Source organism: Sturnira hondurensis, unplaced genomic scaffold, assembly GCF_014824575.4.
Source record: "Sturnira hondurensis isolate 20B ecotype Veracruz unplaced genomic scaffold, ASM1482457v3 Scaffold0019006, whole genome shotgun sequence".
Taxonomy (NCBI): domain Eukaryota; kingdom Metazoa; phylum Chordata; class Mammalia; order Chiroptera; family Phyllostomidae; genus Sturnira; species Sturnira hondurensis.
This window is the reverse complement of record NW_028091637.1, coordinates 13,082,767-13,108,329: the sequence shown is the minus strand read 5'-3', so window position 1 is coordinate 13,108,329 and position 25,563 is coordinate 13,082,767. Positions and strand designations below refer to the sequence as shown.

The window sequence follows — 25,563 nt, the reverse complement described above, 5'->3', positions numbered from 1 at the left end:
AGGCCTCCGAACACTCCAAGTCCCAATCCCCGAAACCAGAACGTCTTACAGAAATTTGCAGGTGTGATTCAGTTAAGGGTCTTGAGACAAGGGGGTTCTCCTGGATTATCTTGGCTGGCCTAATCTGATCGCATGGGTCCTTACAAATCAGAGAACCTTTCCTGAGTTCAGAGAGAAAGGGAGAAGTGACTGCACGCATGGTCAGGGAGATGCAACAGTGCTGCCTTTGGATGGAGGAAGGAGGCCACAGGTCAAATACGAGCACCTCTACAGGACGGAAATGGCAAGGCAACTGATTCTCCCCTGAGGCCTCCAGAAGGAATGCAGACCTACTGATACCTTGCTTTGAATCCAGTGAGACTTGTGTCAAACTTCTCATGTAATACGTGTGTGCTATTTTAAACCATTAAATTGTGGTGATTTGTTATAGGATAACAGCAACAGAGAACTAAAACAGGTGGGCAGATAACAAAAAAAGAGCTGCTCTGGCCACACAAGTCAGTTGCTTAGTGTCGTTCCCATGGGCCAAGATTGTGGGTTTGATTCCCGGTCAGGGCACGTACAGGAGTCATCCAATGGATGCAGAATGCATAAATGTCTGGAACAAATTGATGTTTCTCTCTTTCTCTTCCTCCCTCTCAAATCAATTTTGTAAAAAAAAAATGTTTTGAAGCACTGAAACTCAATCTGTGGCTAAGTATTCCCTGAGAAAGGCAGATAAAGTTGCCGAGTACAGTTATGGATTTACACTACGCTATATGCTTTAGCTCTACATCACTTTGTCTCTGCATGTTCCTTCACCCCTTCACCAGCTCCCCAAAAGAGGAGGAAGAGTTGCAATCCGACTGGCAGCATCCAGATTATTCAGAGCCCCCTCTTCTTTGACGAGTAGGCACATCTACTTCTTGCCATAGATCTCAGCAGGGCATGCCTTTCAGCCAAGGCTCTCTTACAGTTTTCTAAGTCCCTCAATACCCGGACCTGAGTGCGTAAGCTTAGCTGAAGCCTGCTAACAAAGCAGGCCCTTTCTCTTTTCCCACTGATATACCTTAGAATACTGGTTCTATCATTTAAATTACAGAAAACACAAAGAGGAGACCTATATTTACTAAGAGCCAGCAATGAGAAACATTGCATGGGTACTTAACCATCTAGTAATAAAACAGAAGTTTGTGGCCCACTCAGTATTTTCCTGAGAGTAGCTCCTGCAGTCAGGGACCCCTAATGGAGAAAGACTGAGCAGCACAAGGGAAAAAAACAGGTGACTCCTGTCTCCAGCTGTAATACTACTACTACGAACACTCTCAAAACCTGATGCCTAACATCCAATCTATTCCTTGACATTGGTGGTGATTACAACAGTGGTCACCACATACATATAAGCTATAGATACTGTTGTATGACTTCACTGTAAAATTTACCCCCCAGAATTACAATGAATAAAATTTTTGTTTTATTTTACCAAAAAGATTGTTGGTTAGGAAAAACAAAAAGAAGCCTGAAATACCTAACCGAAGGGACAGTTTAGCCTTGGACGTTGCCACTGACTGTTCACGCAGGTAAATGATATTACTCTACTGATAAGTAAGACATTCCTATTTCCCTAACTCCACCAACTATATATATGTATATATACAGATCTGTGGAAAACCACACAAATAAAAACTATAGGACCTGATCTCTGATCTTGTAGGACTGGGCTGGTGAGCTATTACTGTAACTACTAAAGTACACGTGAAACGACCCAGCATAAACAAAAGTTCTGATAAAAATAAGAGATTTAGTCACTGCTCTGACTGGTGTGGCTCAGGTGGCTGGACATCATCCCACAAAGCAAAAGGTCACCGTTCAACTCCCAGTCAGGGCACATACCTAGACTGCAGGTTCAGTCCCTGGTAGAGAAGCAACTGATAGAATGTTTCTCACATCGCTGTTCCTCTCCCTCTCTGTTTCCCTCCCATCCCCTCTCTCTAAAAATAAATAAATACATTCTTTTAAAAAGAAAGAGATGTAATTACTATTCTCAAAGTACTAGTCACTACAACTTACCTCTCTTAACTCTGCAATTCTCCGAAGTGCTTTATCCTGGCTCTGACTTAATATACCCTTTAATTAAAATAAAAATAAAGTTAGGTCAAACAACTGCTTGGCATAGTAATATAAAGCAAGTCAAAAATAATTATTTTTACAATATTACAACTGCTTATCCAGAAATAACATGAGGATGGAGAACAGGACTGGAAATGTTACAGTCCTAGCCACACTGAGAACGTGTTAAAAGTCAAGTCATGATGTCACAGACCTGTTCTGCACCCTGGCTGTGGCAGTGCTTCCACAAACCACATGTACACCACACAAAAGGCGTTCCACTGCATGTTAACTTTAAAAATTAAAAAGATGTTTAAGTTACATCAAATTCCAAATTAATTATTTCATTGTATCCTGTAAGTGTGGAACAAGTCAATTACCAGCCTGTTTGAGAGAGATTTTTTTGGTGTGACTTAAATACAAAAATCTTTTTCTATATTAAAAAAAACGCCCAGGAGAAAACTGCAAGAACTACAGATTGCTAAATTAGTAATCACACATAAAAATCAAGAAACTAAAAAATAATATTAAAAGATAAAATAATTCATCCTTTCCTGGGTGAGGTGGGAGAGGCCAGGAAACGGGTGCCTTTCACTAGTTAGGAAATTAAATCTGAAAAGTTATGGTCTAAGGAAAGAAAATAACTGTATTTTCCTATACAATATAAATACAGAGGTAAAGAAATGGGATAATCTGAGTCTTCACTGGCCTGGGTAGACCAACAACAAAAACAGAGATAAAGGTGGGCAAATGGTTTGTTTATGGCTTAAGGGAGTGTGACTGGGTTGTATCTGCGAGGCCTTGTAAGTGAATAAAACCAAAACTAAAGGCTTTTCCCCCCTAAAGCCACGAACACAGGCTTTGTTTGGTATAATATGTAAGTTTTAAGTGCAGGAAGATGCAATGCCGAGAACGATGAAAAACTGCAGCGCAGTATTTACAAGCACACACTCCGAAGTCTAACTGCCGGGAAGGGGCCCGGCTCTCCTCCCTACCTCTGACAAGATGTGTAACAATGAACAAGTCGCGTTTCTTCCTCATTTCCTCACAGGAGAGGTTTAAGGACTAAATACATCATAATGCCTGGCACCCAGTAAGAGCTGAAAATGTAAGGTAGTATGAATAGCACTGGTAATAGTGTTGGCAATACTTACGATTTTAAGTTCATTGTCTATATGAAAGGATATTTGGCTATTTAATGAAGAGGTTCCTAGGCATGCAGATATGGGCATATACAGACGTACAGAAAAGAGCAAAAAATCACTGAGTTTCATCTCCAACACCCTTTATATTTGGGTCTACACAACCACAATTCTCTATCGCCACTTAGTGGTAGAAATACATACACCTAAAATAAATATCCATAGACAACTCACAGAAACACAATCAACATACCCTCAGAATTTAGGAATAAGAGGACTTTTTGAGGATTAAATCAGAACCACTCCCCACTTCTACATAACTCATTTTAGAAAATATTTTAAAAAATTAAAAACTCTATTTGTAATAATCTAACTCACACATTACAATTAGAACAATAAATCCACAATAAATAACTAATGTTGCCATCCTGATTATATTATATACCAAAGCCATGAAATTTAATGTACTTAATGGAGATTAACATTTAAGGCACATTAAATATTTTAAAATAATGTACAAGGGGAAATTAATTAACTTTACCAAAATTCGTAACTTTTGGTTAGTATCTTTAAATGGCACAAAATGCTAAACTTTTAAATAACTTCTACTGTAAAAACAATACTATATTTTATAAATAACACAGCACAATGACAGCACCATTTTAAGTAGAGTGGAGATTTCCTCTTAGCTCTGACATGTGATACCTAGTGGAAAATTTCTGCCCATGAACCGGATGACACAGTAGGGCCAGGGTGGGTCCCCCAGAAGAGCTATAATAGCTTCCTCTCTCCTCACTTAACCAAGAGCTTCCCAAAGGAAATAGAATAGAGGATGCTTGGGTTTGGACTCCGATACAATAAGAAACAGGGGTGTCTGAAGATATTTAAAAAACATAAGGGGAAGCTTTGAAGGCTGTGTGTCTCTTTACTACTGAAACAAAAATGCAGCCTGCAGCCTGAGACACTAGGACACGTGCTTGAAAGAGACAAACACGCCTTAAAGCCAACCCACTTACGCACTGCAGGGGTCCCAAACTGAAGGAAGCCCATCCCTACTAGGTAGAATCTCTGGAATCCTTCTCTCTCTCTATCAAATCACCAGTAATGGTAAAGCAGGTGAAATACTTAATCATATGAAAAATTATTACAAGTGAAGATAGAACTATCTTACCATAGGATCCTTTCTAATCTTAAAATTATGTATGAATCAATATCACAGCCAACAAATCACTTACTTGTAGCTTTTTCTTCTCTCTCTGAAGAGTCTGATAAGCTGTTTTAAGCTGAAATGAAGAAAAAGTCATCAATAACATTTGCCATTCCTAACTAAATGCAATTAACTTATTCTGAACTCCACTAAAACAACGTTTTAGTGGAGTATATACTCCACTAAAGTAAAAAAATATATCTTAAGAATCCTTTTATTTAAGACAAATTCAACCTAATTAGATGCATATACAGCCAAACTAAACAACATAGGGAATATATTTCTAAAAACTAAAAGGAAAACTCAACTCTATAAAAATAAAGATAGTAAATCCCCTTTTGACTTCACCTTAGACACGTGCCTCCTTACATTTCAGTACCTAACTCATAGGTGGGAATTAGAGACAACTCGCTTCAAGTTAGAAGACTGCTCAAAAGGCAGTCACAGACCAGCACCATCACAGCATCATCTGGGAGCTCACTAGAAACAACTTCGTGGGCTCCGCTCCAGACTAACTGAGAGCAGGTGGCAGCTATGGTGAGGGTAGAGGGAGGTTAGGGGGGTGGGATTGGGCAAAATGGAGAAAGGACTCATGGACATGGACAACAGTGTGGTGATTGCTAGGGGGAGGGAAGTATTAGGGGGATGAAATGGTAATGAGAAAAAAATACAATAAAGATTAAAAACAAAAAACCAACCCAATTAAGAAATGGGCAAAGGACCTGAGTAGACTCTTCTCGGAAGAGGACATACAGGTAGATGATCAAGAAACATATGAAAAGACACTCAATGTCACTAATCATCAGAGAGATGCAAATGAAACCCACACCGAGATATCATGTTACATCAGTGAGAATGGCCATCAATAAACCAACAAACAAGTGAAAGGAAAACCCAGTGCACTGTTGGTGGGAATGTAGACTGGTGCAGTCACCATAGAAAGCAGCACAAAGTTACCCCCAAAATTAAAAATGGAACTGCATTATGAAAAAAGTAAAATAAAATAAACCAATTACTGATTTAAGAGAGAGAGAGAGAACTGGGGGAGGAAGAGCAGGGAGACACAGGAATGTGTGTTTTAACAAGCTCTCCAGGTGATTTTTGCTTGACCATGTAATTCATCTCTAAAAGTTCTTCTGGCTGTAGGATCTGTGACTATGGCTGTGTAAAGACTCAGGAAAAGAACTCATAACCAACAGATGAAAACTGGTAACTGAGGTCCTAAAGAAATGTTTGACCACTTAACCTACATAGGATATTTAAACATTCTAGCTTAACTTGACAAAAGTATGAACTAACAAATCTTTTAAACCTATAAATTGTATAGCATTACTTATCTGAAGGCTAGCACATGGCTCCAATGAGTTATCTAGACCTTACTTTATTTATTTTTTAATTTTTTAAAGATTTTATTTATTGATCTTTAGAGGGGAAGGGAAGGAGAGAAGAAGAGAAATATCAATGTATGGTTGCCTCCGGTGAGTTCCCTTCTGGGAACTGGCCTGCAACCCAGGCATGTGCCCTGACTGGGAATCGAACCATGATCACGTGGTTTGCAGGCCCGTGCTCAATCCACTGAGCTGCACCAGCCAGGGCCCAGACCTTACTTTAGAAGAGCCAGCGGTCTCCGAAAAGACAGGCTGCAGTTTTAAGGGGAAGCACTCCCCTACTCTGCACCCCGCTATTTTCCTTTAGAAACTGCTCTGAACTCCTAAATGCCTCTCCTGATACCTTGAGTGAAGAGGCAGTTAACAATGAAAGTTGCCTCAAAAAAAGAGATTAACAATACAAAAAAAAAATTCTGCCTAAGAGAAGGACCCTTAACTTATTATCTTAAGACCAGACAGGTGAGAAAAGGTAAAGGCACAGTTTATGGGTTATTTTCCCTAATGAGCTGCATACCTCTACCAGAGGCAGCACAGACTAGCAGAAACCACCAGGCAGACCCAGAATCAAAGCAGACGCTGTCAACTGCTACCTATATGACCTTAAGTAAGCAAGTTACCTCATCTCCATGATGAAGTCTCTATGAGTCTCTGACCCACAGGTGGTAAACACAAGGTCCGCAGGCCGAATCCAGCCCTCCCCCTTGTTTTATCCAGTCTGGCACCTTGTTTCTACCTGGCAGAAATGCCACGCTCTTGCTTAACTGTTAAGTTCCATTTATACAGTCCTAAAATGTCATTCGGCCCTTGGAAGGCAACCGCAAGGCTGACATGGCCCCCAGTGAAAATGAGTCTGACACCCCTGCTCTAACCCCTATTCTACAAAATAGAGCTGACACCACTTGGCAAAGTGATATCTACCTTGCAATGATGCAAAATTAAATGGCACCATAAATATCAAATGCATAGTGTCTTATGCACTTACATACTAATTAAACTGTTGCTCCAGCTTCAAACATAAAAGCCATGAATAAGTTAGTGAAAATAAATAAATCTAGACCAACAAAAATCAAGACCTTTACTTACTTTGATAAAATTAAAAAGATAAAAATTAGAAAAAAATTTTAAAGGAAAAAGTTGCCTGATTCCACAAGTGTGCCCCATGAGATACATGGCTTTCATGCCCTGTTTACATCTCTGGGTTCCAGCCAGCCAATAGGTTTTAGCCTAATAATTCCTTCCTAGTTTGTCAGTATTTTATAGTTTTTAAAAGATACTTTATATATTTCATCTAGGGTTTTTTTTTTGTTCTTTTGGGTTCTTTTTTGTTCTTTTGGTTCCCATATTGTAGCCACAATTGGAAATAAAAGTTATGGCTAACTATGCACACACACACACATACATACACACTAATCTTGAACTTTATTATTCATTAATTAAAATGAACTACAATGCTGATTTATAAAATGTTAAGACAGTAACATTTGAGCATTGTAAAAAACAAACAAAACATGGGCAACTTGCCCGAGAAAGGTTTTCCCCGGGAAGGACTGTCTCAACCGCACAGGGTGGGAGGACAGCTAATGCAGCGCAGCTTCCTTCCTTCCCGTGGAGGGAAGGTGCCGTGTCCCTGAAGGACAGAAAAGACAGGTGGAAGGGCACTTCTTCTTCTCCTGACCAAACTGAAAGTGTCATCCTCAAGGGGGCTAGACGTTAGAAGACTGATTTGAGGCAAAGTTTAGATGTAGGTACAATGAGAGTGAACTAATGTGTCCGAAAATCAGACCATTTGCAACGTCATTGGGGTAATAATGAAAGTTGGTTGGCAGAAGAGGTCACATTAGAGCCACCGAACTTAGAGGATAAACAAAGGAGAGGATGTGAGAAGGAAAGATGGTAACTCTGCAATGGCTGTCCAAGCAGAAGGGCACAGAATGTGAGAACCAGAAGGCTACGGACAATAATTGCCAAAACTTTACCAAGCACCCTGCCACAAAGCCACTGTACCACTGCAAGTCACCAACTAGATAGTGCCACAGATGACCTGCCATCAGTAACCAGCACATCCAAGGAATCAACAGTGTAGCCAACCACAGGAGTGAAGGCCACACAGTAAAACCTCGTATGAATTAGAGCACAGGGGAAGAAATCTTCCTTCCAACAAAAAAGTTATGCTCCTACCTCAGAATATTTTGCTTTGTAGCTATGCAACCTTCGTTCCAGTCTTCGCAACCACTGAATCAGCTGGTCTTTGTTGAAGCCGTCTAAATTCCCTAGTGAGTCTTCGGCCTCATTCTCCATATCAGAGGGTGGGTCATAGGTGGCAGCAGACAAGTCTAGGTCAAGTCGATTCAGGGATTCTCTGGAAGACGTTCGTACCAAAGACTCTTTAGAAGAAGATCGGAACAGAGACTCCTTGATGGGACTTCGAAACAAAGACTCCATGGAAGGCACCCGGAGCTGCAGTTTCTGTACCAAAGTCTGTGTGTCACCTGACTGTAACAGAGACCCAACAGAACATGTGGATTAAAATACACAGTTCAACTTCCATCATTCCCTATCACCAGCAACAATCTATTAAAAGCTCTAGCATATTCAATTAATATTCCTGACCTTTAACATAATACACTGTTTTCTGAAAAAGAAGAGACACCTGGTTATTTCTGAAAAATTGCTGGACCTGGAATCAGAGTACTGGGGTGTAGGTCCCAGGTCTGTCACCAAGCAGTGGAATGACCTTCATTCACTAAGTCACTTCCTTTCAGTTTCCACATCTGTAAGAAAGAAGGAAGCAATACTTTCCCAGCTGACCTCACAGGTCACTAAACTGTAAGATCCTTTGAGGCAGTACCACCAGTATATACCCAGTGCCTAAAATGGGTATATAATATGCAGTATGAAATTGTGGCTAAAATCAAGTGAACTTTACCTGAAGTCTTTATAGAAGCACTGGCTCCTGATCACCCTCCTACAGAGGAGGGAAATGGGGGAGGGGTGATAATGTATAGGGAGCCCATTTTGTTCCTAAGAGAATGCCAGGCAGAACTTCCTAGTGACAACCAACTGCTCTACTTACCATTCTGTCTACTGGGAATAGAAATCGGCATTAAAAACATCACACAGGATGGGTGAAAAGTCTGAGCTAGAGCCCTCTGCATAGATCAGTAAGTCTGATGTTAGAAATATGATAAGCAAGAGCTAGTCTCTTAATCAGCTTAAATGATAACACATTAATTTTAATAAAAACAATAAAGCAATATAACAATTAAAAAAAACTGTTCCAAGCTCCACTGTTCTTCTTTTAAAATTTTTTATTTATTGACTTTAGAGAGAGAGAGGGAAGGAGAGGGATGGAAGAAGATGCAGGGGGAAGAGAGAGAGAAAAAAACTGATTTGTTGTTCCACTTATTTATGCATTCATTGGTTGCTTCTGGTACATGCCGAGTGGAGATCAAACCCCCAACCGTGGCACATGGGGACAATGCTCTAACCAACTGATCTCCCTGGCCAGGGCCATCCAACTACAATAATATTCTGGTCAGGTGACAGCAGTATTTTTCTAATTGCATTTTTAAAATTTTTTTCAATTACACATGACAGTCAATATTATATTAGTTTCAGGTGAGCAGTCAATATTTAACAAGTGTTTCCTAGAAACTCCTCCTCATTAGTACAGCAAGATCACCTACGAGATCTCAGTGATGCCAGCAACAAAATGCTCAGGGGAGACTGACGTCATGTGTAGGCAAAAATTATAGGAAATCAAAAAGGTTCTCTTTAGTATACGCTTTGAAAATCAAACCAGAAATACTTTTCTCAGGAATCTGAGTTTAATAATGGTTTTTGGCAAGGTGAGAGAGGGAGAGAGGATAACTTGACCCATTCCCCTCACAGGCACCAAGACTTATCTCAGGTTGTTTACAATGGTGAAAACCGGAAACAACCCAACCACTAGAGGATGCTTTGTAGAAAGAAGAAGGTTCAAGATAAAATACTAAATTGAAAAAAATAAGTTACTGTGGACTCATTGTGATTTAAAGTAATTACACATAATTTTAATTTATATGTATATTTACACAAACACCCCTAGAACCAGGTCAGAGTGAGTGGTTCTAAAAGTAAGATTTTAGGTGATTTTTATTTTTATATTTTCCCGTACTTTCAGGTGTTTTACCTTTACGTTGGGGAGACAGAGATGGTCTTGGAGTAAAGGAGGGATCCTCAAGCTCAAAAACTTTAAGGACACTTTAGTAATGTCCCATTACCAGCTACTTCTGACCCAAGCAAAAAGTGCTTTCCAATTCATACACTCTTCCTATAAATTTCCCTATAAAGCGGAGCAAGTTTGAATGACACTAGCAATAGTTGTTATTTAAGGATCAGAAGCTAATGAACAATATATCAAAGACATATATTTGCAGAAGCTGACAGGCTCAGTAACCGCCACATCTGTGTTTGTGAGTAACATGTTTGAGTTAGTGATTCCAGCCTGTGGGCTGTCCGGAAAGGTGCCTGAAGGGAGAAGGGTACTTCATGACTATCTCCAAACCCTCTGATGTGTGAAAAATTAAGCTGTCATTTTTGATTGTCAGATTTCTAGTACCAAAGATACTGATTTATATATAATTCATTTCAAAATAAAAAAAAACCTGATGGGGGTTAAAGAGGAGAAATGTATAAGGAAAACTATATAGACACAGCCCTGACCAGTGCGACTCAGTTGGTTAGGCGTCATGCCGCAAAGTGAAAGGTCACAGGTTTGATTCCCAGTCAGGGCATATGTCTGAGTTGCAGGTTCGGTTCCCAGTCAGGGCACATATGAGAGGCAACTGATTGAGTTTTTCTCTTACACATCAATGTTTTTCTCTTTCTCCCTCACTTCCCTTCTCTCTAAAAATAAATAAAATCTTTAAAAAAACTAAATGGACACATAAGTTACTTTTTACTCCTTTCTGTCTCCCCCATTTTAACCTCGTTTTCAATCCCTTATTTACCTACCACTGCTCTTATTCAGACCTATCTCCAGCTGCCTTCTGTTCTCAACTGAAATGTCATACAGACAAACCTGTAAGTCACACTGTCACCAGTCTGTGGTGTCAAGAAGGGAGCGGGATTGGGGAGATATGTGAAAAAGGTGAAGGGGAATATGGTCGGTAATAATGCGCGCAACTGTTTAAGTGAACCGACCTTTTCTCAAGAATGAGACTGGTTTAACGAGATATAGAACAATTTACCATCACAACTTCTGGGACGTGACACTTCCAGGGAAGTTTCAGAGGAGGGAACTGTGACGGTTCAGAATGAGTCATCCCCCCCCAATGGGCCTCTGTGGTGGGCAGACTGTTCTGAGCTAAAGGCAACTTTAATCCCAGGTTCAAGAGACACTTCTGCCCCCGCCTTAACTACCTAGAACTTAAATTAGAGGTCTTGCCCATAAGAGACTTCCAGAGATGACCTCCTTTGACCTACCCGTAGGGCAGGACAAACTTCGGTTTACTGAGCATCTGCTCTGCTCATCCTGCAGTAACCCTCTGCAGCCCGCAAGGCCCCCACCTCATTCCCAGCTCAGGCTGTCTTCTACACCTATGTTCCATTTCTGTTTCTGAACCTCTCCTGCACGTGGGGTCTCAGACTCTCTCTCCTATGTGGGGTTCCATACACGTGTATATACTAAATTTGGTCATTTTCTTAGTAAAAAATAATGATAATACTGAGGTAAGTTTGCATAGCGACAGTTTGCATAGTGACTAATATTATTAGTCTTAGCATGGTGATCATATTGTAAGATACACAAATGTTGAATCACTGTATTATACACCTGAAACTAATATAATATTGTATACCAACCATACTTAAATAAATAGAAGTATCCCACCTCTTAAAAACAAGCAAAAAAAGTTTATTGCGGGATGGATAGAAGCATGTATAGATGGACAGGTTTATGATAAAACAAGCACAGTGAAGTATCAATGATAAAATGTAGGCGGTGGGTATACAGCTATTCATTTTAAAGTTCTTTCAACTTCTGTATGTTTGAAAATTTTCATAATAAACTATTGAAATAAAGGAAAAAGCAATATTAAAAAACAGCAACAAAAATTCAAAATTCAACTTTAATACTATATATAATTTATCTTATATTTTAAAATTCACACATGGTTTTCAAAAGGATTTTCCCCAAAATAGCATGTGAGAACAGGCATTTAAATCCCTGTGTTTTGCTCTATTGAATTTTATATATTCAGTTCTCATTTTGTTTTAATAGCATATAAATTCAAATGAAGCAATCAATATATGGCAAAAAATTATATCTAGACAGAGTGATGTTTTGTGTTTATCTACAATAATTCCGAAGTACTATGAGTAACGAGACCCTGTCCTTGGTCGGGCAAACAATTTAGGCTTTCATGCTTGAAGTCTCACCTCTACAATAAGGGAGTAGCTCCAGGTCCTAGACTCCTCCCAAACTGCTGAAGTACTAACACTGCAATTCAGTAAAACCATTTCACAGCTTTCCAGATAAATGTTCAAATATTGACTGTTTTGAAAAATGTGTTTTTCTCTATGATGTGGTGACATAACTAATTATCTTCAAATATCTGAGTTGTATAAGTATGTTCGAAGTTAAAGGTCAGCTCTCTGCATTCTTTTGAAAATGAATGAAGATCAGATTCATTAGCTGAATATTATGAACTGCATTAAGCAATTTAAAAGTTAACTGCATTTAAAAGAAATTTTTCTGACATACACACTTTTGCCTTCTTAAATAAGGACAATGAATAGCTGTCTATAATGACATCCCTGCCCTACTCATTATATTGTGGGCCAAAACTATTCATTTACACAAGACGTTCTACCCAGGAACAACGGGTCACAGGGAGCCGTGCCTCATAAACTCGTTTCCTGCTGCTGTCCAGGTGCCCAGCCACAGCAAGCACCCCTCCTCTTCGCAGACATACACTAACTCGCTAACAACAAGCACCTACCTTGTCAAAAATCTGTTTAAAAGTGAACTAAGTGATCTGAGTCACTAAGTGAAAGCCCCTCTTCATTATAAGAATTAATTGAGATTATATATATACAATGGTTAATAATGCCTGCCTGACACAGTAAATACTATCTTATTCTTTTTTAGGAAAATATTTGTTTTTTCTTTTTGAAGAAAGTTCAAAGCCTTCAGCGAACTTACTTCCTAAATATCACCCATGTTCATTATTTAACCTAATTAAAACTTAAGTATCTCTCAAATTTGTTATAAAGCTGGTTACCACTCATTATAGTTTTGTATTCAGTTAACTATATTGAGTCTTTTCAGACTATTCTATAAAAGAAAGAGGGAATTTGAAATAATAACATTCTTTAACAATTCCCCTTACAGCTCACTGGATCTGTCCAGTACCACTTAGGCCAGTGCCTCTCAATATTTTACCCCGACCTCATGGCACTTATTGGAAATGATGTGTTTGTAAAAGACTTGGGACTAATGAGGGATGCAGCTCAAGGCCAGAGTTAACAGGCCCAGGAACTCGTTAACAGGCCCAGAGCCTCACCATCATCCCTGAAAGGAAGGAGGGTTTCAGCTCACAGGTAACCTTTTCATGGAGTTGGGAGCTATAATTTATATATTTGCTAGACAAATACTTTAGAATGTTTAGTCTATATAACTTAGTTCATAAGTCATTTAGCTCGCAAATTGTTTATGTTCATGCACCAGATTCACAGAATTAGAAATGTTATTTCCCTACATTTAGAGACTGCTGACAACAGCCAGGTTCATGATAATAAATCATCGCTAACACCAAAGTAACAAATGTTCATTTTAGTATTTTCTTTAATTATTTTCCTCTCTTTTTTGGAAGGAGTCAAAACAATGTCAGTTAGCCCCAATCTCCAAATAACTTTGAAATATCAAAGATAATCTAAATTCTCTAGCAGAATAATACACTGCATTAGCACATTTAGGAGCAAATTTTAAAAGAGATCTCATTTCCTTCATATCCTCCTTTAAAATTATGTAACATAATGTCTCTTTCAATATGACTTCCTCTATTTTCTTTTACAACTATAAAGTTATATTCCTTTTTTCAAAAGGTTTTCTCTTTTGAAAAACCTTTTGAAAGGTTTTCTTTAATTTAAGGGTTAAACCTTTAAAGGTTTTCTTTAATTTTTTTAAATGAATAATAATGAAATCTTACATGACTGGTATACATACAAAAACCACTTTCATTCAAAACTTTTTCCAAGAAACAATCAACAAGGCTGGATTTATCACACATATTGCATCAACTGTTTGGATATCACTGTTCCGATGTAAAGTCAAATGCTAGTAATGCAGATTGACCATTCTGAAATGACAGACCTGAGGAGTCACTGGTTCACTTCCATTAACACTGTCAGGAGTCTTTGTAGCTTGGATAGACGCATTCTAAGAAAAAGAAACATCAAAACATCGTAAAAAAGGAAGAAAAAATCTAAAGTTCTAAAATTATCAAAAACAAAGGCCCTGTACCAACACCTATTAGATACATTTATCAAACAAAATTAGTAATTGTCCATTTATTAGAATGTTTTCATGCAAGGCAAAACTAGTCTGGTAAGTATTTTAGAAAATTAATTTTGCTGTAACACATATAATTAAATAGCGAAGATTAGTATGTAGTAAAATTCATTTCAAGCTACTCACACTTCTTTCCCTATTATAATGTCCCCAATTTTTCCTCCACAACAAAATTAACGTAAGAGTTTCAATTAACAAAATTCATTCAAATGAAAACTATCCAGAAAAAGAATAGCAATAGTTCCCTACAATAAAAGAATATTCAAATTGAAGTTACTTGAGCTAAGCTCTGAAAAATATCTTGGTAACAAGAAATAGGCCACTCTGGCTGGTGTAGCTCAGTGCACTGGGTGCAGACCTGTGAACGGAAGGGTCATCAGTTCACTTCCCAGTCAGAGTACATGTCTGCATTGCAGACCAGGTTCCCAGTAGGGGTGCGTGAGAGGCAACCACGAATTGATGTTTCTCTCCCTCTCTTTCTCCTTCCCTTCCCTTCTCTCAAAACAAAAATAAAACCTTAAAAAACATAGAAATAGAAAGGCCTCATTCGAGGCAGCAATATAAATGACATTGTTATGACAACTTTCAGTAAAACTTACAAGCAAAAATAATCTTATTCCACATGTGAACGTTTTTTTAGTTTGTACTGTTGGTATGACAACTGGTCCAAGTTAAGCAACATTCTGTTGCTTGAATCACATTGGCATAGGTTCCATGATAATGAATGAGATTCTTTGAGATTAAAAATTCTATATTACATTCATAATACACTAAGTGTCTACATGAAATTAGTGATTTAAAAGTAGTTCATGATAAAATAACTCCCATATTTTAAACAAGAGCATTTGACCAAATACTAGTCACTATGTTTCAGAAACTTGGTCTTTAAATAGTCCCTTTCCCCTATAACTCTACAGCTGACCAAGAAAAGGTCAGCCCTGCCCAGGTGGCCCAGTTGACTGCAGCGCCATCCTATACAGCAAAAAGGTTGCAGGTTTGCCTCCGGGTCAGGGAACACACCTAAGTAATGGGTTTGATCCTCGGTCGGGGAGCAAACGGGTGGCAACCAATTGTTGTTTCTACCTCACATTGATGTTCTCTCTCTTTCTCTCAAATCAATACATATAACCTTGGGTAAGGATTTTTTTAAAGGTCAAATATCTGACCTCATTTATTCTAAAACATAGCTTTGCAAAAGTGTTCTCAAATTCTTGAGCTCTCATTAGGTATTCGATACTAAAAAATTATTAATGTTTAGGTGAAATATATTGTAGTTATATTTTTTAATCTTTAACTTGTAAGAATATACACCAAAATATTTAGATGCAACATAATTTCTGAAATTTGCTTCCAACAACCCAACAGGACAGGGTGGTACTAAGCTGCACTACGTATGGGGAGGGTGTAGAGGTTTGGAGGGGGGTTGAAAGGCCAAGTTATAACGGGAGACACTGCTACTAGAAGAGGGGGAAGAATTCTCATATCACTATTACTACTCTTCCCACTTTCGTAATATCTGAATTTCCCTGAATAAAAATTTAAGTACCTCTTCCCTCTAATATAGAAAGAGTTACCAAATTTTATCAGTCCAAGACATTTCTTTAGAGTTACACAGGGGAGAAAGGTGGGAAGAACGTAGGAATTAACTTTTATCTCCCTGTTCTCTGCCATTTAGAGAATTAACAGTTATATACATGGCATATATTTGTATGACACCCTAAGTAATTCTTTCTAGCCCTAAAAATATACTACATATTTTAAAATTAAAAATATATTGTATAGGGATCAACAAGTCTCTCAGCCAGTCAGTATACTGAAAAGTAATAGTTAAATTATGGAGAAAGAAAATGAAAGAACTCCATGAATTATTTAGGTTAGGAGGAATAGTGGCAATAGAGTTTATATTCTTCTATTTTCAAGTAAATTACCTGACACATGATTGTAGCCCACACGAAAAAGCTATTCCACAACTGCTTGAAATACCACTGTATCAAACACAGTGTAACATTTAAAATATTTCCTCCCTGTGTTAATATTCTAACATGTTATACCGTATATCTAAATAAATGCAGGACAGCTAAGGGAAGTACTGGCCTATGTTTCCCTATAAACTTAAATTAAGGATCTTTAGAAGCAAAATTAGAGATTCTGTCACTACCTGTAATGCCTTTTCTATATCTGACCATCAAACTCTTGCTCATCTTTCAACTTCCAAAGGCCCCTTCTTTTATGAAACTTCACATGACTTGCTCCGAAGGGCTAACACATTCCCTATGCCTGTATGTTCTACTATGAAGCCTTAATTTCTTTCTTTCTTTTGTAAGTGTAGGTTGATATTTTTGCCTCTATACTAACTTATAAAGTCTTGGAGAGCAGAAACTTTGCCTCTTCAACTTGGTCCCCAGGACCTAACATTTTGGCTACTGGTAGTAGAGGCTCAGCAAATGCTTGTTGAATCCAACATAGTTACTTCCTTCGGTGTAGGAAGATTTCTGAAGGACTCCTCCCAGGCAGAAAGAAGCCTAAAACATAAGCTCAATACAAGCCGATACTCAAAGTCACCAATTCTCCTAGAGGCAATTTTTAGCTAACAGAAAAACTCTTCTAAAGTACATTTAATTTAAAAGCACACACAGGTTTATTCCCTGCCAGATTTGTCTTCAATTATGTTTTGTTCAGTCTTTGAACAACTACCAATTGCTGAGCACTAAGGATATAGCAATTTTTAGAATTAGAGGTAAATTTTTAAATATAAACCTTTGAAATATATTTTTCAAAAAAACTAAATTAAGGAAAAGTCAGTAGCTGGTAAACTCTTAATGTAATGAATTAGGCCCTCACTAAATGTTTATTCTGCTATAGGTTATGCTATGGTTGTTACACGAGAAAAAGTTTTCATCTGAACATAACTCAATTTAAACGATATTATAAAGACTTTTAGTCTACAGAAATAACTTTTTAAACCTCCATTTAAATATTATTAGCTTTTTTCCACAACAGGATAGGAATCAATACAAACCAGTACTGAAGGAAGTGGGCCTAATAGAACAACTCTTCTCCTTCCCCTACCTCCTTCCCTTCCCCTCCCCTTTCTCCTCGTTACTCTAAATCCCTATTACCACTACATGAAGTATAAAGCACTATGATTCTCCTCTGCAACCAGTTTTGAAAACAGTGAGGTGTTACTTGTAGCCAGAACCAAGGAGAGGCCTCTTTCCCTGAGATCTAAGCTAAGGAAAGCATCACCAGAACTCTTTTTTCTAAAATCAAGGTTAGAAAATAGTTTAGGACGTCTAGTGGCTATATATAGGCCCAGTCTTTTCAGGCTGCGTGGATTAAGTACAGAAATGCTTTTAATCACCAGCTACTTAATAAGTTAAAGCAATTCTCATTGTTCAAAAAAACCTCAATCCCAGTTCAGTGTCCAATTTAACACCTAAAGCTATCCTTATTAAGCAAACATCTCTAAATTTTAATAGGCTACATTAAGAACTTACATACTTTAGGAAAAAGTCCACTTCCCCAAAGTTAAAATTATATACAAGATTCAAAATTATATGGATTCAGTCAGTTGAAAATGAGATAATTATTTCCTTTCAGATATTTAATACACAGAAAACTGGCATTCTCCCAAAATAAGTTGCAATTATATGTTATAGTAAAATCAACCCATCTACTCAGTTATTTAATTGTGGATTTATACAAAATGCATTTTCCCCCTAAAAATGAGTCACATCTCAAAAACTTTTTGGCATCCTACCAAGCAGATTTCTAACAATGCATATCTTTCTTAGTCAATAAGCAAACATTTCCTAGGAAGAAAACTTAAGAGTTTAGGCCTACATTAATGAAACTACATTAACTACATTTCATTAACTACATTAATGAAAACAGTGTTATTCTGTTGCTGTTAAAAAGCTGCCAGAAAACACAACAGCCATGAGAATTCAGCAATTTATTCTCCGAATCTTTAGAGCAGGGTTAGCAGCAGAGCACTGAAGATACTTTGCAAGATGGTAAGTGACAAGCAACCTAAGATTTGCTTCTAGAATTACCAAGTTACTTTGCTTCCCCACAAAGGGAATGCAGAAAGCGGTGGAAGGACTCACCACACTGTCAGTCTGTGTTTTAGGCTGTTTGGAGGAATCCAAAGCAAAGATAGTATACTCAGAGAGAAAAGCAGGCTCTGCTATCATCCCGGCTAGTAGCTGTCTCATTCAGTGTAATAAGCAGAGGTATAAAAAATAAAACAAATGATGAAAAACAAATCATAAGGGCATGTTGCAAAGTTCTCACCACACAGCACGCACAACACCGTAATGGCCTTGCACCTCCACCACCACCATTGCTGCCATCACCACCCCCCACCCCCAAATAGTAAGTTGCTGGGAAAGGTCAGGAATGGAGATGAGCTGAGCTGTTTAGTTGTTTAGCCCAACTTTAAAAACTTGCTTATTGGCATATAAATAATATATGCAATGGGTACCACAATACAAAGCATGTCTAACAATTTGGTGTTAACAGTCTATACCAATAAGAACAACGCATGGTAAAGAACACAAAGCATAACATAAATACTGAGCCAGCCATTTTTATTCATTCAAAAAGATAGCATGAAAATTCATGGGAGAATAAGACATATAAAACTTTAAATAATCACTTATTTGTATTTATATACAAAATCGTTTTCTCCAATATGTACAGAAAAAACTTTTGAAACTTAAATCTATAAGTTTTAAGGACAAAAACTATTATACCTACCTAAGGAATACCACTTAACATACTGACTTAAAACACGTTTGCCCTATCTCTCAGTCTCTAATACAGGACCAGTCTGGGTTTCCCGGCCTACGCCAATACACGGGTTATCACATAGTGATGCAGTCACTAAGCCACTGAGGTTTGGTTCAGTTCTCTACCATGAAGCCTCTCTAGGGATAGAAGCTTCACATGATGGGCCACAGAGAGAGCTCTAGGCGGCAATCGGCAAAAGCTTTTTTCAACCTCCTTTCACTAGTGCTGGGAGCCCCACGTTAGCCCCTAGCTCGTATGTAGCCCTAAAGCTAACTCTGGCAGCACAGAGCCATCCCATCCTTCTTAACCAGAGTTCAAAAAGAAAATAAAGCCCTAATGCCTGCCCTAAGTCATCCACTAGTATCCACTGTATGTAATGAATTAATGTGTCTCCTATGATTAATGCATCTCCTATTAGGGTTGGTTTACACTGCACTTTGTGGTCAAAAATACCTTTTAAAGTTGTCAGAAAAATGCTTAAAAAGCAAGGAGATAAAGTGATAATACTGCTTTGTCCTTCCTTCAGACATCATTTCTTAAGCTAGACCTATAAGCACAAAATCTTTAGTATTAAAATGTGGACATGTGTAAAGAAATCTTTAAAAAGATATTTAAAGATTAGGGAAAAAAATTAAAAAGTAACCTTTAGATTACTTAAGCTATTGTAAAGAATGCTCAAATCATCCCTTTCAGGAAAAAATTATTTTGTAAAGGTATATTCAATTAAATTGTTTTAAAGCACCCTAGATAAATCCTTTTTACAAATAGTAGTGATCAAGTTATTTCCAGGATTTCAGCTGTACTGTCTATAAATCAATATGCCACCATAATATCGACCAATACACTGAATGTAAGAATGATACCATTAACACTGCTGGTAAAAACAATATTAGCACTGAGGCTTCATTCAAACTGGTTTACATGTATAAACTAAGTCTTATAACATTAAAATTATTAAGTTAAAGAAATGCAATATTGCAAACGCACAAAAAATGAAATTAAAGATAGTGTGTACATTCTTTATACATTTATATAATATTGTCAGGTCATTTAAATACATGCACCAAGGATACAGCATATATGCCATTAACTTTTAATGCAAAATCTATACTATGAAGTCCTTAAGTTTATTTTACTATCAACATCTACTAAATAAATGCTTAAATTTTTTTGGTTTTAAAGTAACCTTCATCAAGACAATTTGGAAATACCTTTCAAATTTTTTTAATGTGCCTACATCCTATGACCTAGCAATCCCATTCTTAGAACTCTATCCTCCAGAAAAGCATTATAAATGTTTGTGTAAAATAATACTGAAAAGATTGCAAGATTTGATTTTTAATTTTAAGATTTTCTCCAAACTATAGAGTCAATGCAATCACAATGAAACCTCCAACAGGTTTATTTCCGTTGCCATTGTTGTGTGCTGTTTTTAATTGTGAGAGCTGAAAATCTGATTCTAAAATTGCCTTATTTTGCCATGTATAATGTGCTCCCATGTATAATGCACACCCACTTTTTTGGCCCAAACTTTCAGGAAAAAAAATCTTTTATTTCAATTTTTCAATTCAATTTTTTGTTTATTTAGAAACAAAACCAATTATCTTATTCCAGGGTATTATTTTGCATATGGATATTGTTATTGCTTCCTAGAGTTACACTTTTAACACATAAGCATAACATAGTAATTAAAAACATTTATATAAAAACAGAACTAGTACTATCCATGTGTAATAAGCATCTTTATTTTTTCATCATAAATTTGGGCAAAACGGGTACATCATACACAGTGAAAATATGTTATATGGAAAGGAACAGAAACAAGTGAGACATTCAAGAAGAACAAAGTGGGAACTATGGAGTGAATGCCTCCCCCAAACTGATTAAGTTGAGGTCATAACCCTCCACGTGATGGTATTTAGAAGCAGAGCCTTAGGGAGGTAGAGTTAGAAGGGGTCATAAGGATGAGGCCCTCATTATGGAATTTTTGCCCCTTATTTGAGATATGAAAGTGGCCCACACCAAATCGCCTCACACTTCCATCTCTTCCCTAAGTATATGCAACAAGGAAAGGCCATGCTAGGCTATAATAATAATGGGAGAGCTGTCTACAAACCAGGAAGAGGGCCCTCACAAGACACAGAATCTGCTGGTACCTTGATCTTGGACTTCCCAGCCTCCAAAACTTTGAGAACTAAATGTCTGTTATTTAAGCCACCCAGGCACTGAAAATGTTTACAGCAGCCTGAATTAAGACAGGGAAGACCTGCTCTACAAAGGCAAAATGTAATATAAAATTAGGTATTAAGACAGTGTGGTATCAGGTCAAAGACAAAAGAACAGAATAGAGAGCTCAGAAACAAATCTACTCAAATACAGACACTTAATTTCTGAAAAACGGTAGCATAGGGTGAAAAGAATGAGGCAACTAGGTAATGGGGTGGGGGGACTTGACCCCTTCTTCACACCATATTGAAAAAATCGTTTCCAAATGGAGTACAAATCCAGAGGTGAGGAGCAGCACAGGATAATTCAGGAAAATACTGAGGGTCAGGAAAAATTTCTTTATACAAATATACTAGACATAAAATAAAATACTGACAAATTGGAGTAAATTAAAACTAAGAAATTCTATTCATCTAAAAACACCATTAAGAGCTTAGTAAAAAGCAAGCTACAGAATAGATAAAGATTATCTGCAAGGCATACATATATATCCAATGAAAAAAGAAAAAATAACTATCCACACTATTTTTAAAAAGGGCTCCTACAGAGCAATAAAAAAAGACAAACTAACAGAAAAATAAACAAGAGACTTAGCACTTCACAAAAGAAGGTATCAACCCTGGCTGCTGCGGCTCAGTGGATTGAGCGCAGGCCTGTGAACCAGAGGATCATCACCGCTTGGATTCCCAGTCAGGGCACACGCCTGGGCCATGGACCAGGTCCCCATCTGGGGGCACACGAGAGGCAACCACATTGATGTTTCTTTCTCTCTCTCTCTCCTTCCCTTCCCCTCTCTCTAAAAATAAATAAATAAAATCTTTTCCCAAAAAAAGGAAGCTATCAAATGGCAAATACACAGATAAAACATGCTCAGTCTTATCAGACATGAGAGAAATGTAATTAAAACTATAGTAAGAACATTACACACCCACCAGAATGGCTGAAATTAAAGACTAACAAGGATGCATATCAACAACTCTAATAAACTGGTGAGAAGGTAAAGTCTTCCAACTTTTCTGAAAAATAATGTTCATTATCTTCTGAAGTGTCAAACTCCTGCATACCCTTTGACCCAAGGATTCTACTCTTAAGCACATAGCCAAAGAAATACGGGCACAAGTGTACCAAAAGAAATGTTCGATAACGTTCACAGCAGCATAATTTATAATAGACAAAATCTGGAGAAATCGCAAGTGTTGAGCTGTAACATTTACAATGGAAAGCATACTTAAGCAGTGCTAAGAGAGAAGGCAAGCAGCAAGCGCACGGTGGTCAGGATGGTGGTCATCTTTCTGCGAGAGGGGAGGCAGCACTGTAGTGCTGACACTTCCTATTCTAGGTCTGAGTGGTAGTTACATGGGGATTCGCTTTGTAATAATTCCCTGGTTTGTGCCTTTATGTTTTACCTTCTTTTCTGTTACCTGTGTCAAACTTCACAAAAAGATTAAAAGTTGGAAAAAATCTAATCTGAGCTATGGTGCCAGCCACAAGTCACATGGCATTAATCAAGTTACTTCAGTTTCCAATCATTAGCTTGAAACTACAGGACAAACTGTTACCAAATCATTCTAAAAACTTCACATACTAAATGCAGAGTATATTATCCTCTCAAATTAAGAACCTGAAAGAACACTTTACAAAACAGATTTTAGAAAAACATAACCACTATTTGCAAAAAAAATTTTAAAAAGTTACTAACAAAAACAATACCTAAGAAATAATTGACCTGTCGAAATAATTTCCCATTTTGTCATCAACAGTAGCATTACATTTTAGATTAACAACTTCCTATAAGAGGTTTATTAAGATGAAATTCCAGACTTACCTCTCTGTTGGGTGTACCTTCATCAGATTGCTCCGTAAATGAAGACGTCCTGCTCCTGGCTCCTGTTGGCGTTGAAGAATTGGAGGAAGCCTAGATTTAAAATCATTGTGCAATTAGAAAGGCTGCATTGACTAGTACACTCTGTGCTTGCTGGGTAGTCATCCTCTCAATCCAGGACCAAACCCCAGCAAATGGAAAAGAGCAAGTACATGAAAAACAGAAGAGGGTAACTAAACCTAATCTACTAGGAGACCCAGGCCATCTCCTGGGTCGCTGGTCTGACTGTAACCAGAACTGTGACCAGGCCTATGATCTTCTCTGAACTACCTTTTTGAGGGCTGTGCGTCCTCTTCTATAAAACAAGGTTGTGATGGTAAAATAAGATGACTGCACTGGGGGAAACTAAAGCCAGGTGAGGGGTGTACGAGCACTCTCCATAAGTTTCCTGTAAGTCACAATTACTCCAAAATAAAAAATTCATTTAAGGAAATAAGACTTCCAGCCAAGATGGAGGCGTAGGTGGAAACTCTGTGCCTCCTTGCACAACCAAGTGTAAAGACAACAAAGTTTTAGTAACAAAAATGCAACCAAAACACAGAAAATTGAACTGTACGGAAGTCTGACAACAATGAAACATTCAGCCAGACCAGTAAGAGGGGAGGAGTCAGTGGCTGGCGGAGTGGCTGTAGAGCAGGAAAGGGTGACCAGACCGACCCAGGTGGGCAGGCAGCGGTTCGTAGATTCCAGGCGTGGGGTGGCAACGGGAGGACCCAGTGAGGGTGCGGGTTGGCTGGCTGCGGTCACACTTTCCCGTGCAGATAAACCAGGCAAAGGAGTGAGCAGTGAGACAGACCGCACAAACCAGGACCCCAGCACTGGGAATTAAAGCCTAAAAGCACCAATTGGAAAAACTTTCAGGGTCAAGGTGCTGGGAGAAGCTCCCAGGCTCACAGAGAGTTTGTTGGAGAGATCCACAAGGCCCTGGAGGGTGCACAAGCCCACACACCTGGAAACCAGCTCCAGAAGGGCCCAATTTGCTTGTGGGAAGCAGCAGAGGGGACTGACATCCGAGAGCATGCACGCCATTGCCCCTCTCTGACCCCGCCCCCACATACAGTGTCACAACCCAGCGACTGGGTGGCCCGGCCCTGGTGAATACCTAAGGCTCCACCCCTAATACATAACAACCAGACCAAAACATTATGGCTCAAGCAGAAAAAGAGCTCAAAGTCCCAGAGCCAACACTTCTAAACAACCAAGAGATAGCCAACCTATCAGATGCACAGTTCAAAACACTGGTGATCAGGATGCTCACAGAACTGGTTGATTTTAGTTACAAATTAGAGGAACATATGAAGGCTACACTAATTGAAATGAAGGGAAATGCACAGGAAACCAATAGTGATGGAAAGGAAACTGGGACTCAAATCAAAGTTGTGGACCAGAAGGAAGAAAAAAATGACCAAACAGAAAAGGATGAAGAAACAAGAATTCAAAAAAATGAAGAGAGGCTTAGGAACCTCCAGGACATCTTTCAACATTCCAACATCTGGATTATAGGGGTACCAGAAGGAGAAGAGGAAGGGCAACAAGTGGAAACTTATCTGAACAAATAATAAAGGAGAACTTCCCCTGTCTGGCAAAGGCAATAGACTTCCAGGAAATCCAGGAAGCTCAGAGACTCCCAAAGAAGTTGGACCCAAGAAGGAACACACCAAGGCACATCATAATTACATTAGCCAAAATTAAAATGAAGGAGAGAATCCTAGAAGCAGCAAGAGATAAGGAGACAGTCACCTACAAAGGAGTTCCCATCAGACTGTCAGCAGATTTCTCAAAAGAGACCTTACAGGCAAGAAGGGGCTGGAAAGAAGTATTCCAAGTCATGAAATCCAAAGACCCACATCCAAGATTACTCTATCCAGCAAAGCAATGGAAGGGCAGATAAAGTGCTTCTCAGATAAGGTCAGATTCAAGGAGTTCATCATCACCAAGCCCTTATTATATGAAATGTTAAAGGGACTTAGAAAAAGAAGATAAAAAAATGAACAGTGAAAGGACAGCAAACTCACAGTTATTAACAACCACACCTAAAACAAAAGCAAAACAAGAGGACAGCGAGATCAGGAACAGAACCATAGAAATGAAGAACACATGGAGGGTTAGCAACAGGAGAGTGGGAGGAAGAGAAGGAGGAAGAAGATACAGAAAATAAGTAGCATAGATGGTAGGTAGAAAATAGACAGGGGGTAGGGCAAGAATAGTATGGGAAATATAGAATCTACAGAACTTGTGACACGTGGTCATAAACTAAAGGGGGGGGATGGTGGGGGAGGAGG

The 25,563-nt window shown here is 38.3% G+C and overlaps 1 protein-coding gene across 4 annotated transcripts in view; it reads right to left on the bottom strand.

Annotated features, from left to right (window-relative positions):
* The window catches only part of GOLGA4 (golgin A4), a 90,714-nt gene that overhangs the window by 57,944 nt on the left and 7,207 nt on the right, over positions 1-25,563 (bottom strand). For 2 of the 4 annotated variants that reach the window (XM_037070725.1, XM_037070727.1), the window contains exons 2-7: positions 23,225-23,314; positions 18,489-18,587; positions 14,182-14,247; positions 8,004-8,318; positions 4,466-4,513; positions 2,050-2,106 (exon numbers count right to left, since the gene is read on the bottom strand). In XM_037070725.1, the coding sequence (XP_036926620.1) occupies positions 2,050-2,106; positions 4,466-4,513; positions 8,004-8,318; positions 14,182-14,247; positions 18,489-18,587; positions 23,225-23,314 (675 nt within the window). The remainder of the gene's footprint in view (positions 1-2,049; positions 2,107-4,465; positions 4,514-8,003; positions 8,319-14,181; positions 14,248-18,488; positions 18,588-23,224; positions 23,315-25,563) is intronic. The other 2 variants (XM_037070728.1, XM_037070729.1) reach the window with 1 other exon arrangement.